The following is a 23455-nucleotide window of genomic DNA, read 5'->3' as shown; positions in this document are numbered from 1 at the left end:
CGTTTAACATACGCACAGATGAATAAACAGTATGAGAAATCAGTCTATTCCACTCCAAGCCACTCAAAAGTCACTTCAGTCCATTTCAGCCTGGGGACTAAAAATTGCTAAAGGAAAATGACAGGACAATATACAAAATCTTGTAGAAATAATAATTTTTACATAATTACCAAAAGATCATTATGAGCCCTGGCTGGTTTGGATCAGTGGATAGAATGTTGGCCTGCAGACTGAAGGGTCCGCGGTTCGATTCCCGATCGGGGCACATGCCTGGGTTGCAGGTTTGATCCCCAGTAGGGGATGTGCAGGAGGCAGCCAATCGATGATTCTCTCTCATCATTGATGTTTCTGTCTCTCTCTCCCTCTCCCTTCTTTAAAATCAATAAAAATATACTTTAAAAAAAAGATCATTATGGTATGTTAAATACAAAATACACATTAGATAATTCCAAAATTACCATTACTATTTTGGGGTTAATAATAAGCCTTGAGACAGAAAGTACTTATCCACACATAGCAGCTGCCCAATATCCCTTTCTTGGTTGAAGGGGCCTTAAATAACACAGTAGGTGTAGAGGAGCCTCTGAGCCATTCTAATATTCCCGCTGTTCTGATAAATGAGAGCCAAGTTGTAGGCAATATCTCTTCGTAAGTCAACCTGGTCAACCTCTATACCCTAGGGGGAAAACACAAATGAGTTACTTTTCTAACTAACAACCAGGGCAATTTTATGGTAAATAAACAGCTTTGTAAGTCTAAGTGTTCAAAAGCCGTTAAAATTCACAATACTAAAAAATAATTCTAAATTATGCATCTACCTTAGATATAATCATTATAGGAACTGTATCATCAAATATTTTTAAATGTCTAACCAGTAATTTAAGAAAAGGTCTCACCCAACTCCAGAAACAGTAAGGATTTAAGAGCAAAACAATGAAACCGCAAAAAAAAAAAAAAGAAATAATTGAATATGATAATATAGTCTTGGATAGGAAAGGCCATTCTAAGTATAACAGCAAAAGGAGAAACTATGAAGAGAAAGATTAAGAGACATGACTTCATAAAAAACATAAACCTTCTGCGTTTACAAAAATAAAGAAATTATAACACAAGTGAGCAGATGCAAAAAGGCCTGCACTGTCCAACACAGAGGCACAGAAAGAATGGGAAGGTCACAGACAACGAACTGAAAAGCAGCAAGAGGAAAACAGTTACCTACATGTACTTCTCTTCAGAAATTAAAATAAAAGGCAGACTTCAAACACAGATTATCATAGCACTGGCAACACTTGACCCTATACTACATTACCTTAAACAACAAAAACAAAAACCTACATCAATACTGGTCTTTCATCTTTAGAAAGAAATGTGTTAGTTACCCTTGAACTTGAAAATGAGCAATGACTATATTACTCAATATTCAGGCTTCAGGTCTACCAGCTCTTACCTGTAAGCCACAGGGCTGTCTTAGGATAACTAAACTGGTCAGAATCACAAGTCATGTATGTCCACGTGGTTGCTGATGGAGAATAAAGCCAGGATGGCAAAGAGGGACTTGTTGCTGAACATTATTACATGAATGGATTCATCAGGGAAAACACATTTTCACATGTCCGCTAACACTTATTTCACTGCCTGGACCACAGCTCTGAGCTGGCTGCACCCCTCAGTTTCTGAAGAAAATGGTACGATACCTCTATCACCATCGGAGGGAGCTCCAGGGCCTTCTGGTAATAGTGGATGGCCAGGTGGGTCAGCCCCAGCTGGTGAAAGCCACGGCCCATGTTGTAGAATGACTCCTGGCAAGGCCCACGCAGACTGAGGTAGCGATTGAGAAAGGAAAAGCCCTACCAAAAAGAGAAAGACAAGCAATTCAATACTTCACTCATGTGACCAGTATGAACCACTCTGTGCCAGGTGCCAGGAACACAAATACTGAAAAAAGACACAGTCGCACCCGAAAAGAACACCTGTCTGCACTCTGGTGTCAGTCACCGCGTGGTCAGCAGCTCTCCGGAGGGTGTAAGGAAAGAGCTTTTAAGCTAGGGATAGAAATATCCATAGAAAACAGCCAAATGTTACAACTAGCTGTCAAGGATCCAGCCTATAAAAACACAGGACATATGTGTGGCTCTATGGCTTCACACTGGCTTTTGTGGCATTGGAGGCCAGTCAACTTAAACTTTTGGTCTGAAATACATGTCTAAAAGCTTGAGCAGAATACAAAATCTGAGCCCTTCAATGGTAAGTTAGAGAGGTTTGTGCTCAGGAGCAAAGCCACTGGAATATACGTAACCTTCCTCAGTCAATGGAACCTTTCCGAAGTTACCTCTTAGGACCTTAGTGACCTCTAAACCCAAAAGCCTGGGTGGTGGTGTTTGCCCCTGAACGCTTCTGACTGAAAGGCTTTTGGAGAAAATGACTGCAGAGAGCATGCAGCCTCGTGGTCACAGCGTCCGAACAGCCGCTGTGCCTCTGCCTCTCCCACATCCACTCTCCCCTGTAATGCAGCCGCAACTTCGAGCATCCACCGGAAGTTACAAACTGCAGGGCAAGTGTCCTATGCGGTAAGTAAATAATCAAGTAATTTGAGAGGCTAGAACTTAAAATGTTTGACCTCCATAAGGGAGATTAGTACAACCAACTCCCATTACCCATTATCTCTTGTTTTACCTCTCTCCCTACATTTAAAACCTACTATTTAACTCTAAAAGTGATTCCAAATTTAGCTTCCAAATTACACTGAAGTACAGTAAGTCCTCACTTAATGTTGAGGTTCCGAAACTTTCAGCAATGACATGTAAGGAAACCAGTTCTATCAGAGGCCACGTGAGGTAAACCCGAGATAGTTCCCACAGCACGTCATCAGCATTATAATGAAACGACGCTGAACAAGACGTTATTCAAGGGCGTGCTATACATAAATTCTTATCCTACTGGGCCTAAAAACTTCATAATTTAACTATTTAATACTGAGTTAACCCATAAAAATTCCCCATCAAGTGTTACCTATGAACTCTGTAAGCTTCATGAGGACAAGGAATTCTGCCTGTGTGCTCACTCACTGCTCTAGCACAGTGGGTGTTCACTACACATCTGTCCACATCTGTTCACCTTATCAACAACTCTTCATTGTTTAGTACAGCAACAGCACCCAGTAATAAAGAAAAAGAAGCTTAGAGGAAGATGTAGACAAAGTATTACAAATAAATACCCCAAAAGGAAAAATTCAGGTTTTTAGGTGGGTTTTTTTTGTTTTACTTTTTCATTATAGAAAATTTCAAATACATAAAAGTAAAAAAAACATAATGAACCCCAATACCCAGTTTTAACCATTATCATTAGTTTAATTTAGGCATTCTTTTAGCCATTTTTTTTTTAAAAATTAATTAGCATATTCCCTCATTAGCTGTGGGCACCACCATCTTTGCGACAGCTGAGGGTCAATTCGCATATCCCCTCTTTATTAGACAGGATACACACACATATACAGGAGTACCTGTAGGTGTTGAATTCACGAGGGCTGAACAGAGGAATAGGGGGTTGGGAATTCCCAACACATGTATTAAGCAGGTGTTTGTTTGTTTTTAATCCTCACCCGAGAATATTAACTTTTAGAGAGAGAAAAACACTGGTACGATGCTTTTAGAGAGAGTTGAATTGAGGGATTTAAGCAAATCCACAACATGGATGTGAGAGAGAAACACCAACTGGTTGCCTCTTGTACGCGCCCAACTGGGGATTGAATCTGCACCCTAGGTATGTGCCCTGACAGGAATCAAACCAGCAACCTTTTGGTGTACAGGACGACGCTCCAACCAACTGAGCCGCCAGCCAGGGCATTAGCAGGAATTACTTTTGAAGCAGGATAACAAGCACATTAAGTTTATTCATTTTAAAAAAATATACAACCACATAACGAGAAGTCCAAATTAATTACCTGCACAATAAGAGCATGTCTCTTTAACACATACTTCTGAGAGGCCATGTGAATAAAGGTGAGGCCTATGCAGATGCTGTAGAGAGGCTCATGGGGGTGGGCGCGAAAGGCTTGCACATACTGGCCTGGAAAAGAGCAGTGGTAGCAGATGGTGTGACGAGAACATAGCTCCTTATTTCTTCAAATGTATTTACTCTAATACATTTTAAGGGTAAACAAACATTAGTGGTAGTTAACATACGCAAATTTCAATTTTTAAAAACATGTAACAAAATTAGAAGGATTTAGCCATGAATGTATCCTAACCATAAAGATTAAACATGAGTAACTAAAAATAACCTTCTTTTAGGTACAACTAGACATCTTCATGTGGAATCATACTTCCAAAGTAAGTAATTTATCAATTGTGATCATAAACCTAGCTTATGATCTTAAATCTATTTAAAGAGCAATGGAGGAATGTGTCTTTTGATTACTTCTTTTGGAAAATTATCTCTTTTAAAAAATCAAATGTAATGGACCATGGAGGTGAAAAAATAATTTTGTTTTTTAGATAATGGGTGTTGTTTTTATAAATGTAGCAACTACTTTGTTTTTCCTTAGAAAAGCTATATGTATCAAATAATAAAATAAGACTGGGTTTTGTGAATTCCATGTAACCCACATGTACAATTATCTCATGTCAAAGGCTTACCGATATGTGATAGGGAAATTTACATAGATTTTTCTTACAAAAAGATGACACATAATTTATCATATGCACAGATAAAACCTCTACTCCTCCCAGCTCCCATTCCGGAAGGAATGGCACCATCAAGTCTCTTTGGCAACACAGACGGCAGACTGCCATTTGGACTGTCTGTTCTTACCTTCTGTAGGTTCCTAAATTTAGAAAAATAAAATTAATCTGTATTTTCTATTTTCTTAATATTAAACTAACAATTCCAAAAAGCACACCCAGTGGAAGAGTTTCCATATCTGATGCTCCAACACCAGCCATACAGTTTACTCAGAAGTGCACTTGGCAACGCCAGCTTTTAGGAGGAGACACAGGCCTCACTTTAACTGTAAGCTTTTGGGTAGGTATTTTCCTACTTGGTTTCTTCTGATTCCTTACTATAGAACTTCGCTACACATGATTAATGAATTTTCCCTGCGTTTAATTAGCATTAGTAAGCACTATGTAAAGAAATCTTGAGATAAAGACTTTTCTCCCAAAGGAATAAACTATCAGCAAATCTTAAATCCTATTTTGTACTACAGCAAATTAAAATCAGGTGGCAAAAAAAAAAAAAAAATCAGGTGGCAAAATATCTATAATTAATGAAAATCATTTTTAAAACAAATACGCCTAAGTAAGGAGAATGGCTGACCTTTAAAATAAATTCTAAGACTTCAGCCTTTTTAATCCAAAACTTCATAAGAAAAAGTAATATTAATTATTATTATTACTAGAGGCCCAATGCACGAAATTCGTGCAAGGGGCTCAGCCCTCACAGCCCCAGCTTTGTCTGGAAGGTCGTTCAGCCACCCGGTCTAATTAGCATATTATGCTTTTATTATTATAGATTGCTAACACAGCCACTTACTGTATGTGCCAGGCAGTGTGTTAAGTTCTTTGTATTAACTCACTTAATTTCCACAACAATCTACAAGGGAGGCTCAAGTGTTCTCTCCGTTTCAGAGATGAAGAAACTGCGGCAGGGGGAGCGGAGGGAGGGTAACTCGCAGCTGGACTGCTGCTTGGAGCCAGGCTTCTGCACCCGAGGCCAGGCTCTCGACCAGGCCTCATCCTCGGCAGGGACCTGTGCCAGGACACTTACCAAGGGCGTGCTTAAAACTGCCGGACACGAAGGCGTTGTGTCCATTCAGGACGCACAGGGCGTGGTTCTCGGGGTGCTTCAGCATCAGGCGGAGACAGAAGCGGTGGTGCCGCACCTCCTGGGAGTGCATGGTGACCTGATTGAACATGTTCCAGAGGTGCGGCCTGCCCACATTCTCCATCACCATTATCCTGAAATTGAAGGACAACGTGAGGCAAAGAGAAGACCTTCCTCCTTGTAAGAATGAAACCCTTCAGTGCTGTCCCACCTACACTGCCATGTACCATCCCCCCAAAAGGACCACTGCGATTTATTTAAGCAAACCCTTTCACACACGGAAAGATTCTCCCAGCAAATGCAGAACTGAACCAAGTGGCTTAAGTTTCACTTTTTATCTCCCTTTCCACTACAGCTGCAGATCAATGAACACTGTAATAATAATGTGCGCTAGGCATTGTTAAAAACTTTATAACTCAGTTAATCCTTTCAATAATCCTATGAAGTGGTAGCATCATGATGTCCATGTTATAAATGGGGAGACTGAGGCACAAGAGGTTAAGTATGTGAGCGCACACGCCCTTATATATTGCCTCTGGGACTCACCAGTGAACTGAATCAACCAGTAGGCAACAGGAGAGCTAAAATAAACAGCATATTAACCCTTGAACACGAGAAACTAACTGGAAGGAAATAAGCCCTATCAAAGAATCTAGTTGAAATCAGCCACTGGAAAGTCACCTGATATAGTTGTATGCCTTTCTGAAATTTTTGTCCAGAATTGCAGCAGAAAGACCAAAGTATTCTAGTTCTTTGCGTTTTTGTTTGTCATCATAAAATGAACAGTATTCCAATGCAGAATCCACAAGTAACTCAGCCTCCTGAAATCGGGACAGCTCACACAAGGAGAATATGGCCTTCACCAGGAGGTTCCACCACTCCTCCTTGGTCATGACACTCGTGAGGACAGCAAATATTGCTGAAATGAGACCAATGGAGATCAGTTAGAATACTGTATGTATTTCCAGAAACAGCAGTATCAGAAAACAGCATCCCTATGACTGATGGAAAGGTAAATTTAATCACCACGGTCCAATGGGCCTAAATTCTTGCCAGCACTCTTGTGACAATGACGAGAAGGGGCAGAGGCCTGTTTCCACTCCGACTCCACCCCCTTCTGCTCTGCCTCCTGCAAATCTGCACTCACTCTGACTTGTCTACAAAGTCCAGCTACCTCCTCGGTGCTTCTCACGCCTGAGGATGCCCCGGCAGGACGAGTGTGCTTTCCAGGACTGAGGTCAGATGAGAGTCTGCACATACAGCGATTCAAATGTTTGCTCAGCAAAGGACCTCAAATCCACACTCTGAGATTCAGGTTGTCCTCGACCTTTTTGTTGTCTCGATTTTCTTTTTTGTTTTGCTTTAAAATTCTCTTTTCCTTCATTCCCTTATTTGTCAGTAAGATGCCTCCCTTTTATTTATAACCCTTGAGAAGTATCAAAAGCCATAAAACTTTTTTAGTCTTTAACCTAGTAATTCTCCCTTTGGGAAACTATCCTAAACAACTAGTCAAAAATATAGATACACCTATGGATATGAAGAGGCTCACTACATTTTTATTTATAAAAGAAAATTATCAGCCCTGGCCAGTGTGGCTCAGTTGGTTAGGCATCATCCCATGCACTGAGAGGCTGCTGGTTCAATTCCCAGTTGGGGCACATGCCCGGGTTTTGGGCTTCATCCCCAGTAGGGAGTGTGCAAGAGGCAGCCAATCGATGTTACTCTCTCATGGATGTTTCTGTTTCTCTCTCTTACCCTCTCCCTCTTTCTTTTTAAAAAAATCAATGAAAACATATTTGAAAAAAGAAAATGACCAGAAGCAACCATACATCAAACAAATAATGAGGGAATGGGTAAATAGATCATGGCACTGCTATTCAATGGACTATTACACATTCTTTAAATATAACTGCTACAAAGAGAATAGAGCAATATTAGAACATGGCTATGAGAAAACAAGTGAAGAAAATCAGAGAACCAAGATGTATGTAGCATTGGGCCTAGCTCATCCTATCCAGGCGCAGTGTAATGTGATCACTACCATAACAAAATTAACTAACAAAGAAAAACAACAGAAACTTTATGAGCATAAGAAATAATCAACAATGAGCCTGAAATGAGAAAATACTGAAAGAGAAAATAGGCAAGATCAGAATGGAGAAAATATGACCTAAGGAAACACAGTGCAAATCCCTGAGCTCAGAGTCCGTGAGCTGGAGATGGCAGACTGAGCTGGACAAGGAGCAGCTGCCCTCACTCTCCCAGGCAGCACCTTGCTGACCTTATATCCTTACCTCATCCCAACAGATTCAGCTCTTCCGGATTCTGAAACCCTGTCTGTGGCACACGGCCATGACGGTCACATGATTTAACAGCCCTGGCCCGTTTGGCTCAGTGTTTAGAGCTTCGGCCTGCAGATCGAAGGGTCACGGGTGCAATTCCCCGTCAAGGGCACGCACCTGGGCTGCAGGTTCCACCCCTAGTCCCATGTCAGGGTGCGTGTGGGAGCAACCAATCGATGTAGATCTCTCTCTCTCTCTCTCTCCCCCGCTTCCTCCCTCTCTCCCTCCCTCCTTCTCCCTCAATTCAACTCTCTCTAAAAATCATTGGGAAAAGTAAAATATCCTCAAGTGAGGATTAACAACAACAAAAAAAGATTTAGTAAATATCTACTGAATTAATAATTAAATAATTTTCTGCCAGATATCTTTAGTTTATAGCCTAGGTCTTTTCCAAAGTCTGTAAGTGATAACCTCACCTAAGCATATTTGATGCTTTTCCAGCTAAAAATAGATGCCTTTTAGAGTTGTTATTTGAGACTGAGTTAAAGCAACTTACTTTCAATTTCTATGACGATTGCTGCATTGGTCAGAAATGAATTTAACGAAGAATGGGACGTATGTCATTGCAGTGACTGGGCAAACACAGTAACCTGCACTGTCATCTAATGTTCACAAATTCCTTAAAATGAGGTATATTTTCTTCTTAAAGTCAAAATTAAAAACTTTACTTTTTTTAAACAGAAAAACTAAGCAGAGTTTTTCCTTTTAATTTTTTAAAAAAATTATTTACATATGGCCTTGCTTTTTCTTTAAACACCAAATAAGTTTATTATACTTGAAGGATTTCAATTAGAAAATTTCATTTTACTTGAAAAGGGTATATTTTCTATTAGCGTACTACTGTCAGGTATTACTTCTTGAGTCTTTTTATCAACTCAGCCAAGTTTTATGTAATAAAGCAAATGAAAAGTAATTACCTTTGGTATCACAATTTGCTGTCTCTTGGTCATTGTTGTCTGATATTTTGTCTCGTGACACTTTAATAAGGTAGAGATGCCGCTCTCCAGACTTGGAACTGGATATCAAACAGACTTGGGCTTTATTCATTGCTACCTGAATTAAAGATAATTTGACATTTTTTGGTCATAAAATTTTTAAAGAAAATCTATGAGCCACAAGTAACATAGGTGTGCCTGAAAGATTCTTAAGTAAGGAAAAATTCGACCAAGTTACTGTGAATATAAACATCTAAAAAAGATTGAATAGACATTTTTTCTTACTAAAGCAATTTGGGTCTTGTTACTCACAAAGAGGACAATTCATATCAATGTTATCACACACATAAACACCCACATACCGCCTCCCAGCAAAAATGCTCTACTCACACAGGATGTCATAACCTGGAAAACATTTTTGCAAAGTGAACAATTTTGGCATAAGGTAGTGTGTACTGGGCCAATAACCAGTAAAGCTGTGGTTCTCACTTTTCTAAATATGGACTAGCAAAGATCTTTTTCACTTAATCTACAGTTAAGTTTATACTTTCATGCAGACTTTCAATTACATAATCTCTAGGTCTTTTGTCTCTATCTGACTTTTACTTTGAGTTTAATAGAGTGAAAGAGAGTTATAACATAGCTATAACCTTTATTTAAGTCATTTTCTAACCATTGAAAGAGTCAGGAAGGCTACATAAAGATCACCACCCACCTTTAAAAGCATGGCTAACATGGTAAGCAGGGTGTCCATATAACCATACATTTTGCCTTGTGAAAACAGCAGAGTAGAACGATGAAGCAGTAACTTCAGCTCCTAAATAAATAAGCACACGACAGTCGGTGACAAGATTCCTTTACTCTCAGGTGTTTTGTCTTAGAGACCAAAGCTTAAGAACATTTGCTTTATGATCTTTCACTATAATTAGATGCATTCTTTTAGAAACTGCAATTTACAGTGTCTAATGAGTGGCTGAAACTTCAGACTCAAAATCATTTTCCAAACTCTGAACTTAATACACTGAAGTGGAGGTTGGTGTTAGCCGCAGAGACCTCCTGCACGAGGAGAGAGCTGGGAACCACACGCACCCGGAAAAGCTTCCTCCTGCGTCCGGCCTACCTGCTGCGCAGCGTTGGCGTCCTGCGCCAGCGTGTCTGGGTCGTACATGGGTTCCAGGGCTTCCAGCGCCCTCTCGGGCCGGCCCAGCTGCTGCTGCAGGGTGGAAAGGGAAATTCGCGCATCCAGATGCAGGGGGGCCAGCTCCACCACTTTGCCGTAGCTCTCAGCAGCGCGCTCCATGTAGCCCAAGGCCTTGAGGCATTCTAGGAGGCCCAAGGAACGCACACAAACATGAACTACACATTGCTAAGCTTGCCAACATTATTTCCCCATTTTTAAAGAAACCGTTTAGCAGTATCAAAAGAATTATAACCAAAATATGTATGAATATTTCTAGCACTTTAAAACAACTGTCGGCTCTAATTTCTACCTACTGATTGACCAATCCATTGAATTCCTAACTAAATTCAAATTGCTACAAAGATGTAATCAGCCTACACAGTACTTTAGGACTCTGCTTTGTTCACTTAGCATTATGCTTTCAACATTTTCCCGTCTTCAGCAGCATTTTGAATGATTATAGTAGCCAATTAAATAGATTATTTACTTAATCATATTATTTGACATTTAGGATATTTCCAATTTTTTTACTCTAAACTGCAGTAAACATCTTCATGTATATAAGCCAGAGCTCACAAATTGGTGGACCAATTTAACCTACTGATGTGTTTTGTTTGGCCACAGTGCTGTTAAAAACAATAAAGTGTACATTTTTTAAAATTAGGATTTTTTGAAACCCAAGTTACTAGCTTCTTATGAAGAATGTGGACTTGACAGGGCGAGTGCCCTCTCCCATGGCACATGAGCACTCGCTGGGGAACAGCCGCACCTCAGGCAGGACTCCCCTCCCCTCCCCATCCTCACCGTTGTTACTGCCGGCTCCTGAGCTCTGTGATCCCCAACCCCTCACCTCACTCAATTATTTCCTTGGGGTAAGTTCTCAGAGGTGAAGTGATTGGGCCCCATTCTTCAAACGTTATGCCAGTCAATCATTAAGTTCTACCATCTAAACTTGAAAACAAATCCCTGTAGCATTTCTCCTCTCCACCTAATAGCCACAGCACTTATTTAGGCCCTTTTCATCATTTTCCTTTTTCACTGCAATTATATGCTAAAATGATGCCATTGCCCAATTGCTTTCTCAAAGCTCAAATTCCTCAAATCCCTCCTATCACCTTTAGGCTAACCTCTGCTAATAAAGGAAGACTACTTACTATGGATGGATCATCACAATAGCATTTGTCCTTTTTTACTTTTCACTTTTAAAGGTATTTTGTTATTATGCTATAAGCATTAAATTCCTGTAATGATCTCTTATATAATGAGCCTGAATTTCTTTATGATTTTTAGATGATTCTGAGGTTTTATCTCCCACTCAGGTCAAGCGACACAGGCTCAAAATGTAAACAGCATGTATCAGCATCATGCTCAGCGTTAAATAGGATTTGAAATACCTACTCTTAGTAACAGGAGCAAGTTCAATCTTCCAGCCTTAGGAAGGCAATAACAATCCCTGCTCTCTGCTCATGTCTTTAAAATCCAAACACCACACATACCATAGCTTTATGGGAGTATATTACATTTGTATCCATATTTACCCAGGAAACTGTCACCTTCATTATTATGTGCTCTCTTTACTATTTCATTCTGTATGTCTCAAAATACCAAAAAATGTCAATCAAGGCTTCTCCAGTGATAGAAAACTTTCTTGCATATGTAATATTTAAGAACTACTAGGACATTCTGCCATCACACAGTATTTTAAACAAGACTATTCACATTTTAAAGCATCTTTTGTGTTGATTCAATAGGAAATGCTATTAGAATATTTTTGGCTTTCGTGTTTCTTGAAGAGATTTAGTTGTATTTATTAAGCTATTTTTTTCTGCTGTAAGTAATTTATTTCTGATTAGTGTGGACTTGGAAATAAAATGACAGATAAAACCCAATTGTGAGCCTATTTTTTGCTCAAAGAGCTTTGAAAATATGTTCTTCTCCCCCAAATAACATATTAAATATAAATCTGTAAAAGTTTTTAAAAAATTAGAACACCCCAAATCTGCCGACCTAGAAAGCAGAGGCGATGATTCAGACAGGTAAGCAGCGCTAGTTAAGGTATTTTTAACAGGAACATGCTAGTCCCGTCTCATTCTGGCAGCAGGAAAGCATCAGGGAGGGACAATCACTGAGTGACGTACCAAGACCGTTTAAAATACTGGCTTTCCAAGAACTGCCCTGAGACCGCCTTCACTAAGACCTTCACACTGTGTAACAATCACTACCCTCTTGTCTCCTGATACGACGAACCCTCTCCGCCCACAGAGGAGCATTACCTGCGTGCCGAAGCCACACCACCGCGAGGTTGTACCTTTCGGAGCAGACCAGCGCACTAAGGAGAGGAAGCGCAGAGCTATATTCCCCAACATCCAGGAAAGCCTCGGCGACGTCTAGATAGAGGTCTCCCATGTCTTCAGGATTCTGTTCCACCAGGGTTGTCAGGAGAGGCTAGACCGCAAGATTCACGCCTGAAGTCACTCTTAGTACAAATGTGCACATCCACGTCTATTTCTCTTTTCCGCACACACACCAGCCATCGGGGCAAGCCTGAAGAGAAGGCTTCATAAAACAGCTCTCAATCCTCCATTTCCTATTCGCTTCTGCACCTCTCTTCAAGAGCTCCTGCTGCCCACCCCCTGTCCCCCATCCACCCTGAGGCCTGCATAAGGCAGGTGGCAGCAGCGAGGCGGCGCTGCTCTGTGCCCCTCCGCGGGCAAGCCAAGCACACTCTGCCTCAGACACTGCAAGGTTGACTTCCTTAGGCCACCATCACGTGTCCTTCTCAGGGAGGCCTCTCCTGACCACCCTGTTTCTAACTGCAACTCCTCCCACCCCAACATTCCTTCTCTTCTCCCGTTTGATTTTCCCCCAGAGCACTTATCGCCAACTGACATCCTACTATCTCACATACTAATTTTATTTATTATCTATCTACCCATCAGGACAAAAGACTCCTGTGGGCAGGGATTTGTATATTTTATTCAATACCTATCCTGAAGTCTGCAAAGTAAATGCCCATTTTTAGAAATTTAATGAAATACTGTCAGAATTTACCAATTGTCCAAAAGACCCAATCTCAAATTCTGATCTCTGCACTGTTCTTATTTTAAAAGAAAAACGAAGTATTATAAGCCCAGTTCCAAAACACTCTTAACTTTTATAAGACAGCCACATGAAGAAGCTTAGAGTGACTTCCTGGTTATTGAGAAATATGAAATCTAGGGTCAAATTACAATTTCCTGTCATCTAAAGGAATCATTGTGAATGAGATCTGAAGAATCTCAAGTACAGATCTTAACGTTCCTTACATTAAGTGGTTCGAGGATGTTGAGGTGAACAAGGCAGACCATCAACTTCACCGTGATGTCTATTGGCACCCCCTCAGGTATAGTGCAGGTGACATTCTCACCAGCTGTGGATCAGACAGACAGGCAAAACACTTCCTATGTGCAAGTTTAGAATGTGGTCAAACGAAGCAAACTGTGTCTTCTATGGAAGATCTCATTTACTTAATTCAAAGCAAATGATTCTGTATCCATTCTAAATGTGGCCAGCTCTAGTCCTGGGTACTTACCCCTCCTCAGTGTGTCTTTTGGTAGCAATTATCCTTCATATTTTTTTCCTAATATGTAAATCCTACATAAACTCCCCCACTTTCTTTTAAATCTGCAAAGAACTAAAAAGACTAAAAGACAAACAAGGATATATGAACTCTCTTTTCTTCTTGAATTCAATAGCCTCTTTTAGTCTTCACTACAAAGAAGCTGAGCGAGAAAGGGATAGAAGTAGAATTTTCTCAAGGCTTAAGTTTAAGGTAAATTAGTAGAGAGCATTTTAAGTCCTTTTGGAAAAGTAAATTGCTTTGATAAGCTGTTCAGGAACCCAGTCTTCCTTTATGTAGCACTAAAAAGACCCTGGGTCAGTAGAAAAGCCATGTTCAAATGGCCGTATTGAAGAATAAAAGGGACTGAATATTTTGGAAAAGGTTACGTGTAAGTGAATAATCACAAGAAAAAGATGTGATATCTCTCTTAGGAAAAAATGCTTCTTGGGAAAACTTGCTATGAAAATGGTAACTGTCAAATTTAAAATGAACAAGAGAGGATCCTATACACTTTCCAGGAAGAGAAACTACAACCTGTATTCTCTTCTGAAGTGCCTTCTTCCGGAGTTCTTTTTTCTAGCATGATTCCAGAAAAATCCATAATTACCTACAAGAATTGAAGGAAGGAGAGAAAATAATACAGTAGGTATGTGTGAAAAACCTCTTCACAATGCAAAGGTTTGAACAGTTAATTCAAATATTCCTTACAACATATAAATGGGCTATAAAAAGCAACAGTAAGCTTCTTCAATATAAGAAACCACTGTGACACATTAATATTTTTACATCATTTTAACTAATGCTTAACTGAAGACATGTAATTCCTGTATCAAAGCAATCAACTTTCCCCAACAGGTTAAGAAGTGAATGACAGCAATTAGTCTGGCTGAGTCTTGCTACCCTGAAGTACAGCTATGTCTGCCACCTGTGATGAAGACAGCTTTTACCAGGTGAAAACTACATTTTATATTTCATATGGAATCAGTATAGAATCAGGAATGTTTCCATACATATTTCTTTACAGAATTTAGCACATAAGTAACATACATAACTAAAATGAGAAACTGTCAATTTATAAACATTTCTAGAACACAGAAATGAGTTTCAAACCTAAAGAGAAACACGTGTTCCTACCTCCAGAGCTTTGTCGTACTGTTTGTTAGAAATGTACAGTTCAGCTCCTATGTTAACATCTTCCATGGAGACTAGGCCCTGGTGTTTTGAGAAAGCTTCTTGAATTACGTTAATAGCTGAGGTAACATCATTGGCTTCATAGTAACTCCTAAAAAGGTAAATGACAAAAGGATAGATTATAAAATGCATTTCTTTGCTTAGGCCCTGTAGCTGATTTCCATTTTCTTAAAATTTGAGAAGAGAAGCAGTCTTCTTTAAAATCATAATCAGAGCTGATTCAGAGAAAGATGTCCAATGTCAGCATAACAATGTCAATGTCAAGTACCTCTCTCCCACTGCTCCCCACATCATCCACTCATCCCTCTGTAGCCCAACACCAACTCTTCTCCTCCAGGGGCTCTCCACAGCACTGGTCCTACCCCGCCCCACAGTCTCTGCACCCTTCCTGTCCTCACTCTCCTCCTTCTCGTGGTCCGGCATTATGATTACTTCCTGTGCATCTCCTTAATACCCCTGCCCTTCTCTCCCTTTACCAAAATCATGTGATAAAACTCCAAATATTAGTACTAGTATACCTGCTTGTTACTCCAAATATACCTCCTCTTCACCACCAGCTGCCCTTGCTGACTGGACTCATTCTAAATGAGTGGCCACTAGCCTCCAGCGGGCCACGGGGTGGTCAGCAATCCTGACATGTTCACTGACACTGGACATCTTCTCCGAATCAGCTCTGACTATGATGTTAAAGAAGACTGCTTCTCTTCTCACCATTTCCCTGGCCGGTGACACTCTTCCCTAACATCTCTCCATACCACCTTCGGCGCACTTTCAGGTCAGTGTGACCATAACACAGGGAATGAGTCCTCCGCCAATCACCCTACTTAAATAGCACACTCCTATTCCTCAACTTCCTATCCCCCTTTCCTGCTTTGGTTTTCTTCATATCTCTTATCAACACCTCACATACCATGTATTTAGTTGTTCATCTGATCACTGCCTATGTCCCCCAACTAGAATGTAAACTCCACAAGGGCAGGGAATGTTAAAACTCATTTAATACTGGATCTCCTGGTGCTTGTACAGTGCCTAACACATACTTTATATTCAACAAATATTTCTGGTAGGGAAGTAGAGATTGAGAGAAAGCTTCAACAATCAAAAGTTAAAGTAACAAGATTTCCATTTAGCAAAGACCTCTGAGGCAATGGCAGAATTGTTCATCACTACCCTGTCCCAATAAGACTATAAAATATACAGAGGAAAACAAATGTACTAATAATTCATAAAGTAGGAGCTTACTGGATTAGCACTTGTGATAGCTAGATATCTAATAAATAACAAATAGCTTAGGAAGATCCTCAATGCTCATCATATACATCAAGGATCAATTTAGGGTTGGGCCTTGCCTTAACCAATTTCCTAAAATGCTTCCAGTATGCCTACATAATCCATCCTTGGGAGCTCAGGGGGTGAGTTCACAGGTAAGCATCTGCATGACAACAGCCCTGGAATTAACAGGGCTAACCCTAAGATACCCATATGAAGACGGTTAACGTTAGACTGAAATACTATAATAGGTGTCTCTAGAATAGAAAGCACACCACAAGGCATCACTTATTCAAAAAGTGTCCTGCTTTGTTTTGCTGTACAGCATGTCAGAGAAGTAAATGCAGTTGGACTAATATTTTAGAATAAAATATATGCCAAGTCAGGAGTAGATGATAACTACAAAGAAAATTTTGCATCTTAAAATGTTATTCTACTCTTAGCTCAAGATAAAACGATTCAGGAGATCCCAGATCACAAACGTTTCACTAGCACATCTGCAATAGTTTAAAAGAATATTACTGCCAATGTATGTAACTTCAAATAAGTTATGGAAAGCTGGGAGCCTAGTCATCCTTTCAAAACATGCTCCTTTTTAAGCTTCCGAGCACTTGAAAGGTAATTGTACATACGCATTTTTCTAAGCAATCACACAGTTGGGTTGGAAAAACACACACCAAAAACCCCATCCCACCTCTCCATGTAAGCAGATTATAAAATACAAGAAGCAAAACCTCAATAAAAAGTAAATTCTTCTTCATGTAGATTTGATTTCTAAACTATGGTGATTAATAACAGCATTTATATACATTCACTCCAAACTTACTTTGCCATGTCTCTAGCCAGCTGCATAAACCGGTCTCCATCAGATGGAGACAAAAGGTTTAAGATGCGCCTGTAGCCATCCATTGCCATTTTATGATCTCCCATCTGCTCATACAGGCTTGATCGCTCCCACAGATAACGGACATTAGTAGGTTCATATTTAAGAGCTAAAGAGAAAAAAAGACAGAGTATTCTCAAAATGGAGTTATGGTACCTGCGTGTGACCCATCTTCTCTTTGGAAGCTTTAGTAAACACTCTATAAACTAATTCGCCTCTGCAACTGAGCTGGTTATTTGGGAAAACATCTGCCTTTCCATGAACTCTCACCTAGGTTTGACCTAAGACCAGACAGAACTTGAATCGTATTAACCTTCATTTGGTCACTCCAGTCTGACATGAGCCCTCAAGGAATAGCATAGAACCAATCTAGGTCTTGGTGGGAAAATAAACATTCTGTTCTTACACTAACTTGTGCAGTATTAGCTCATAATATAAAGTTGCTGATAAACATGAAAACAGATGAACCCCAAATACCTCTGATATAACAGAATACAAGGAACAAATACATTTCAACTAACATCACCCCAAAATAGCAAGCATAATTATCAAGAAATTGATTATGTAACATTTTATAAAAAATGAGAAAAACATTTTAATTACCTTTTGTGTAGCAAAAAATTGCCTGCTTAATATTGTCTTGTTCCAGAGACATTTCTGCCAATCTAACCCATTCTTCAGTGTCACTGGGATTTAAATGTGCAGCAATCAACTCAAACTGCAGTGATTTCTCCATGTCACCTTGGTCCTCATATATCATGGCAAGAGTAGAGAATGGCTCATAAGCCAGGGGAGCTATAATGAATTAAAAAGAAAAAATTCCATTGGCTGAGGGAAGAGGCTTGAGCTAACATCAAATTATGTATGGATCCTTCTACTAATACATAAACTATTTAAGTAACTCTATTAGAATTATATAAACTACTTAATGGAATTTAGAATAAACACTAGATTATATCTGCTTTATTAAATTCCCACACTTTGGCATTTTTCAAGCATTCTCTTCTCTAAGCAAAGTGTAGTTTCATGAAAACTCTCACCATGCTCCCCTCATGAAAACCCCTTTGCTAAGGGAAACTGCACTGCCAACAATCCCCAGGCAGCACCTTGTCTGATGATTTCCATGCACATCAAAATCGCCTCTTCATGTTCTCCCCGAGCGAAGCGAATGTTGGCTTCACCCATGAGCCCTCGCAGAGCTCTGGGAAGTTTGCTCCGAGGCCTCTTCTCCTGCATAGAGTGAAAAGGACACTGATTAAAATACAGTGATGTCTTAGGTTTCCATTCCAACCACATTAATAAATACAGACCATAACAAAACCGAAAGTCTTCTTTAAAACGTTTTAATCTACACTCAGACCTAAGGACCAAATGGCTAAATTCAATCACAGAAAATAAGAAATTATTCTATGATATTCTCCAAAATAAGCACCTCAGATAATTAAAACAAAACAAAAAAACAACAAAATTTCCTACAGTAGAAAGTTCAAAACACAGTTAAATATTTAAAGAAAGCAAAACCAAAGTGATCAGGAATTACTTATATTACTCATTAGAATAAGCAACAAATGGAGAACTGCAAAATAAATGTACATGCCAGAGAATGTATATGATGCAATTCTAAAGACCCTCCTTTCAACTCTATCTACTCAGATGGAAGTTGTAAAAAATATCAATATGAACCTTTTAACAGCAAAACTATGGTACACTTTGACACATGAAATAATTAAGGTTTTACATTTTAAAAATCTCTAAATGAAACACAAGAAACCAGTAACATTAGTTGTCTCATAGATTTTCCTTTCTTATAGTCTGAATTCTTTTTCAATGTCACATTTTTACATTCTGTTTCTATTACCAAATTAAGTAAGAATTTACTTTCATCATTTTCTTGGTTTCACGATTGAGCACCATCTCCAACACAAAGACATCGCCAGCGGTGGGTTGCTCAGGTGTTTCTTCCTCCTCCTCCTCCTCCTCCTCTTCTTCCTCTTCCTCCTCCTCATCTTCATTCTCTCCAAGCATGAAAGCAAAGACCTTGTGAACTGACTTACTAACTCCATCTGATGTTTCTCCTGAAGAAAGACACATTGAAATTGAGGGAAAGGGAGTAGGGAAGCTTTAGAACATTCAGTAGTGAAAGCAAAACCAAAAAACAGTATTTTTGAAAGACAAATTTCTACCCTAAAACTTGAAAGCAAAAGAAAACAAAAAGAAAAAACAACAACACACAGACAAATGAGCACTCCCCAAAAACAACACAAGAAAGAAAGCTGTCATAAAGCATGTGTGTTACTCTGTAGGAATTGCCTACTCATCTTTGGGCCTCACCTAAGTAAAATTAAACGGGAAATCAGAAGTGTACACAGTAACAACTGAAAGCAGAGAGGGGAAAAAATGGAATTTTAAGACACAGACCTAAGAACTAAATAAGCCTGGTGGTATAGCACCAGGTGGGATAGCACCAGGTGGGACAGGACCAGGTGGGATAGGACCAGGTGGGATAGCACCAGGTGGTATAGCACCAGGTGGGACAGGACCAGGTGGGACAGGACCAGGTGGGATAGAAGCAGGTGGTAGAGAACCAGGTGGTAGAGAACCAGGTGGGATAGCATACTGGCTCTAGGTGAGGCTTCTAGAGCCAAGCTGTCTGGCGTCAAACTTCCTCTCCGTCTCTCACCAGATGTGTAACCTTGGTCCCTGAAGTCCTATGGACCTCAATTCCCTCACTGTAAAAAGGGGTTAATAATGCTTGCCTGATAGAGCTACTCTGAGGGTCAAATGCGTTGTGACTTACATGCATTTAGAATAATTATCTGACCCCAACATGAGTGCAATACTATTTAATATTAAAATAGTATTATTACTTCAGAAATGAGAAATAACATGACATACTTCTTTTATATGAGAAAAAAATAAATCTAAAAGGCTCCCAAACACTGACATCAATGTGAAACATTTTCCCACAAAAATAACCCATATTCAGTAACTCAATATTTACTGAGCACCTGTTATATGCACTATGCTCCTAACAAACCAGGAAATCAACAACAGAATGCCACTGCAATGAAAAATGTTTTTGCTAAATTAGGTACGCTTTAAAACACACACACACACACACACACACACACACACACACACACATTTTAAAATTGATTTCAGAGAGGAAGGAGAGGGAGAAAGAGAGCAACATCAATGATGAGAGAGAATCATTGTTTGGCTGCCTGCTACAGGCCCCACTAGAGATTGAGGTTGGCAACGTACATGCCCTTGACCGGAACCCCGTCCCAGGCCCACACTGTCCACTGGGCAGACCAGCGAGGGCTACTGGGTGCCCCTAACCTTTAATCAGGGGGCCGGCCATCGGGACGCACCTTCGTTGGCATCGTCGTCCTGGGCTTTGGCAGAGCTGATTCCCGATGACGACGGGACTTCGGAGTCATTTGGGTTTTCTTCAGCCGAAGGCTTTCCTTTCCCCTGGAGATGCTGTGATTGGAAATAAATTAATGATTCCCAACGCTAATGCAGATTGCGCTCTCTCCCGCTGAAAACAGGGCATTTGCCTCACTCTCTGTTCACGTAAAACTTGAGCTGGACACACGGGCAGCACGTGCAAACTAAACCTCAATGCCGTCAAAGCTTTACGGAGTGCTTCCGTCTCAGTCTCAATCAGTCTTTTGTAAAAAATAATAAGACACAGAGCTTGGGGATTTCCTGTTAATCTGCACGTGGTGTCCTAGCTTTTGAAATGAGAACAGACAGGGCGCTACTCGCTGCATGAGTTAGGAAAGAATCGAGCAATTTCAAAAGGTGCCATTTCATTTTCCCTCGGACTTCAAGTAAATGAGAATATACCGAAAACCCAGATATTTCTTCCTAAGTATGGAAACTATGTGTGAGTGAAGATTTTGTTAGACAAGAAAATTCACGTTGTGTTTTTTGTGTGTGTGTGTGGACGATGACATCACACCATTGGGAGACTCCTCAGAAGTGGGACCTCAAATCCCTGTTTAAAAAACAGAGAAACTGCCCGAGGGGCATGCGCAGTGGTTGAGCGCTGACCTGTGAACCTGGAGGTCACGGTGGGGCACAGGCCGGGCTAGCGGGCTCCATCCCCAGTGGGGGGCGTGCAGGAGGCAGCCGATCAGTGACTCTCTCATCATTGATGTCTCTCTCTCTCTCTCTCTCCCTCTCTGAAATCAATAAAAATGTATTTAAAAAACGGGCCAGTTTGTGCAATTTTAAAAAACAATAAAATAAAAACAGAGAAACTGAGACCTAAAGAAGCGAGGTGAGCTGCCGACCCAAAGTCACACAAACACTCAGCGGCAAAGCGAGGCCAGAACCAGCCCCGCCGACCACGCACGGCCCGCCCACGGCCCCCCGGACGGCCCCGCCGAGCTGCCCACAGGGAACCAGGAGCCAGTCCGGCAAGGGAGACGGAGCAGAGCTCACAACAAGACAGAGCTCGGGGTGGGGGAGTTTTTAAGAGGACCCTGGCCCAGGGAGGAGAGTGGGGCCTGGGTTCCGGCCCGCCCCCCACAGCGAAGGGGTCCTCTGGGCCCCCACATCCCTCTCAGCCCCTCGGGGCCACAGGACGGGAGCGGCCTTCTCGCCCCGCGTCTCCTCACTTTCTTCTCGCGGGCCTTTCTCTCCTCCCTCCGCCTTTCGAACTCCTCAAAGGAGATCTTCCCTTCCAGGTAGTCGATGAGCTCTGGGCTGAACCCCGACATGTCTGCAAGGCCCGGACAGGCAGCCCCAGGAACCGGGAGAGAGAGCCGACGGGTCACCGCCTCCCAGCGCCCACCCCGCGCCGGGACGCCGAGAGCCGGGACGCCGAGAGCCGGGACCCGGCGTCCGCCCGGGAAATGAGCCCGGCCTGCGCCGCAGCCGCCGAGCTCGGGTTCCGCGCGAGCGCTTGGCCCCACCTCCTTCCGGATGGCGCTGGCGGGCCTTTCCTTCCGGCGGGATTTTCCGGAGAAACCTTCCGGCGGGACCCTTCCTGCACCCCGCCCTCGCCTGCGGCCAGGTTCAAGTCTCCTACTTATTATTAGGGGATGGGAAAAAACAAAACAAAACAAAACAAAACAAAACAAAACAAAACAATGCCTTAAAGAGACTTTCTCTCATCTAGATCATTTCCCGAAATTCTGCGTTAAGATGCTCCCGATCGCCCTGGCCGGTTTGGCTCAGTGGACAGAGCGTCGGCCTGCAGACTGAAGGGTCCCAGGTTCCATTCCGGTCAAGGGTGTGCAGGAGGTGGCTGATTGATGTTTCTAACTCTCTGTGCCTCTCCCTTCCTCCCTGTAAAAAAATCAATAAAATATATATTTTTTAAAAAGGTAAACCCCTTTAAAAAAAAAAAGATGTTCCCAACCTATTTCCTCTTCTGAATGTTTAATTTGATCTCTTCGCTGTGGTGATTCTTTCTTAATTGAACCATGTGCTCTGCCATGAGCATGTCCCACCTTCCCGTTTTCCCTGATGCAGAAAGCTAAAATCCTCCTCCAACTTAGTTTAAGTCCTGTCTCCTCCAATCGGTGGCAGGTGGCGCATGCCTGCTTCCACAGACCCTCACACGCTCTCTCCTCGGCTCCTTCTCCGCCTGTGACTGCGTTCATCCGGACTCCCCGTTCCACCTCTGATTCCCGCCCCAGACTGGGCATGATGGCCATACGCTGTGGCCCATTGCCTACGGGCCACTTGCACATGGCACACACATCTCTAAGAAGACAGTTCTTAAGAATGGATGCTGTTATTCCCAACGCCAGAGGCCCGTGGCTAATCAGGAGTGGAGCCAGGATTTGAAGCCGGTCTGTCTGACTCCAAACCCCATGCTTGGGACGAACAGGATGTGTTGCCTTGCCTCCTATCGCTGCTTCCGTGGGTATTTTCCCCCTTCTGGTGAGGAGTCCTCGGGGAGGTAGCTGGGTATAAAGTCAGGGGAGTGCGCAGGGTAGGCTGGATTAAGGCAATCCACAGAAATCACTTACAGGGACGTTCTCGCCTGAACATCTCCAGGCAGTCAGGAAACGGCATCTGGGCGGAAGTCAGAAGTCTCCGTCCTCCCTGTCCCCGAGAAGAGGAGGGAATCAGAGGAGAAAGGCGCTAAGCAGAGTGCTCTCCTAGCCAAGCTGCCTTAGAAGCGCGTGTGTGTTACCGGCTGCCTGGGATGTGCGGGTAACAGTTGTGAAGCTATAGATTCACGTGTGGAGACCAGGGAGCGGGAGCAAG

At 41.6% G+C, this 23455-nt stretch overlaps 1 protein-coding gene across 1 annotated transcript; it reads right to left on the bottom strand.

Moving 5' to 3' along the window:
- Window positions 1–38: 38 nt before the first annotated feature.
- Window positions 39–22046, bottom strand: GTF3C3 (general transcription factor IIIC subunit 3). Its single transcript, XM_054723396.1, has 18 exons — window positions 21853–22046; window positions 20596–20707; window positions 19100–19296; window positions 18328–18451; window positions 17825–18016; window positions 17165–17330; window positions 15013–15160; window positions 14413–14485; window positions 13583–13686; window positions 12551–12722; window positions 10218–10420; window positions 9813–9914; window positions 9080–9215; window positions 6502–6739; window positions 5764–5954; window positions 3941–4065; window positions 1695–1847; window positions 39–676 (listed from the first exon to the last, which is right to left on the bottom strand). Exons 1-18 carry the CDS (start codon window positions 21952–21954, stop codon window positions 554–556), a joined length of 2661 nt encoding a protein of 886 aa, XP_054579371.1. The 5' UTR covers window positions 21955–22046; the 3' UTR covers window positions 39–553.
- Window positions 22047–23455: the final 1409 nt, after the last annotated feature.

This window comes from Eptesicus fuscus, chromosome 11 (genome assembly GCF_027574615.1).
Source record: "Eptesicus fuscus isolate TK198812 chromosome 11, DD_ASM_mEF_20220401, whole genome shotgun sequence".
Taxonomy (NCBI): Eukaryota; Metazoa; Chordata; class Mammalia; order Chiroptera; family Vespertilionidae; genus Eptesicus; species Eptesicus fuscus.
The sequence above is the reverse complement of the archived record's forward strand: the minus strand, read 5'-3'. Positions and strand labels throughout refer to the sequence as shown.

Excerpts from the sequence above, each read along its gene's own strand:
- GTF3C3 (XM_054723396.1), bottom strand. The coding sequence starts at position 21,954 with ATGTCGGGGTTCAGCCCAGAGCTCATCGACTACCTGGAAGGGAAGATC. Across the intron at positions 10,421-12,550 it reads GGTGTGGCTTCGGCACGCAG|AATGCCTCAAGGCCTTGGGC; the intron begins GTAATGCTCCTC and ends TGGGCCTCCTAG. Across the intron at positions 1,848-3,940 it reads GACATGCTCTTATTGTGCAG|GGCTTTTCCTTTCTCAATCG; the intron begins GTAATTAATTTG and ends TCTTTTTGGTAG.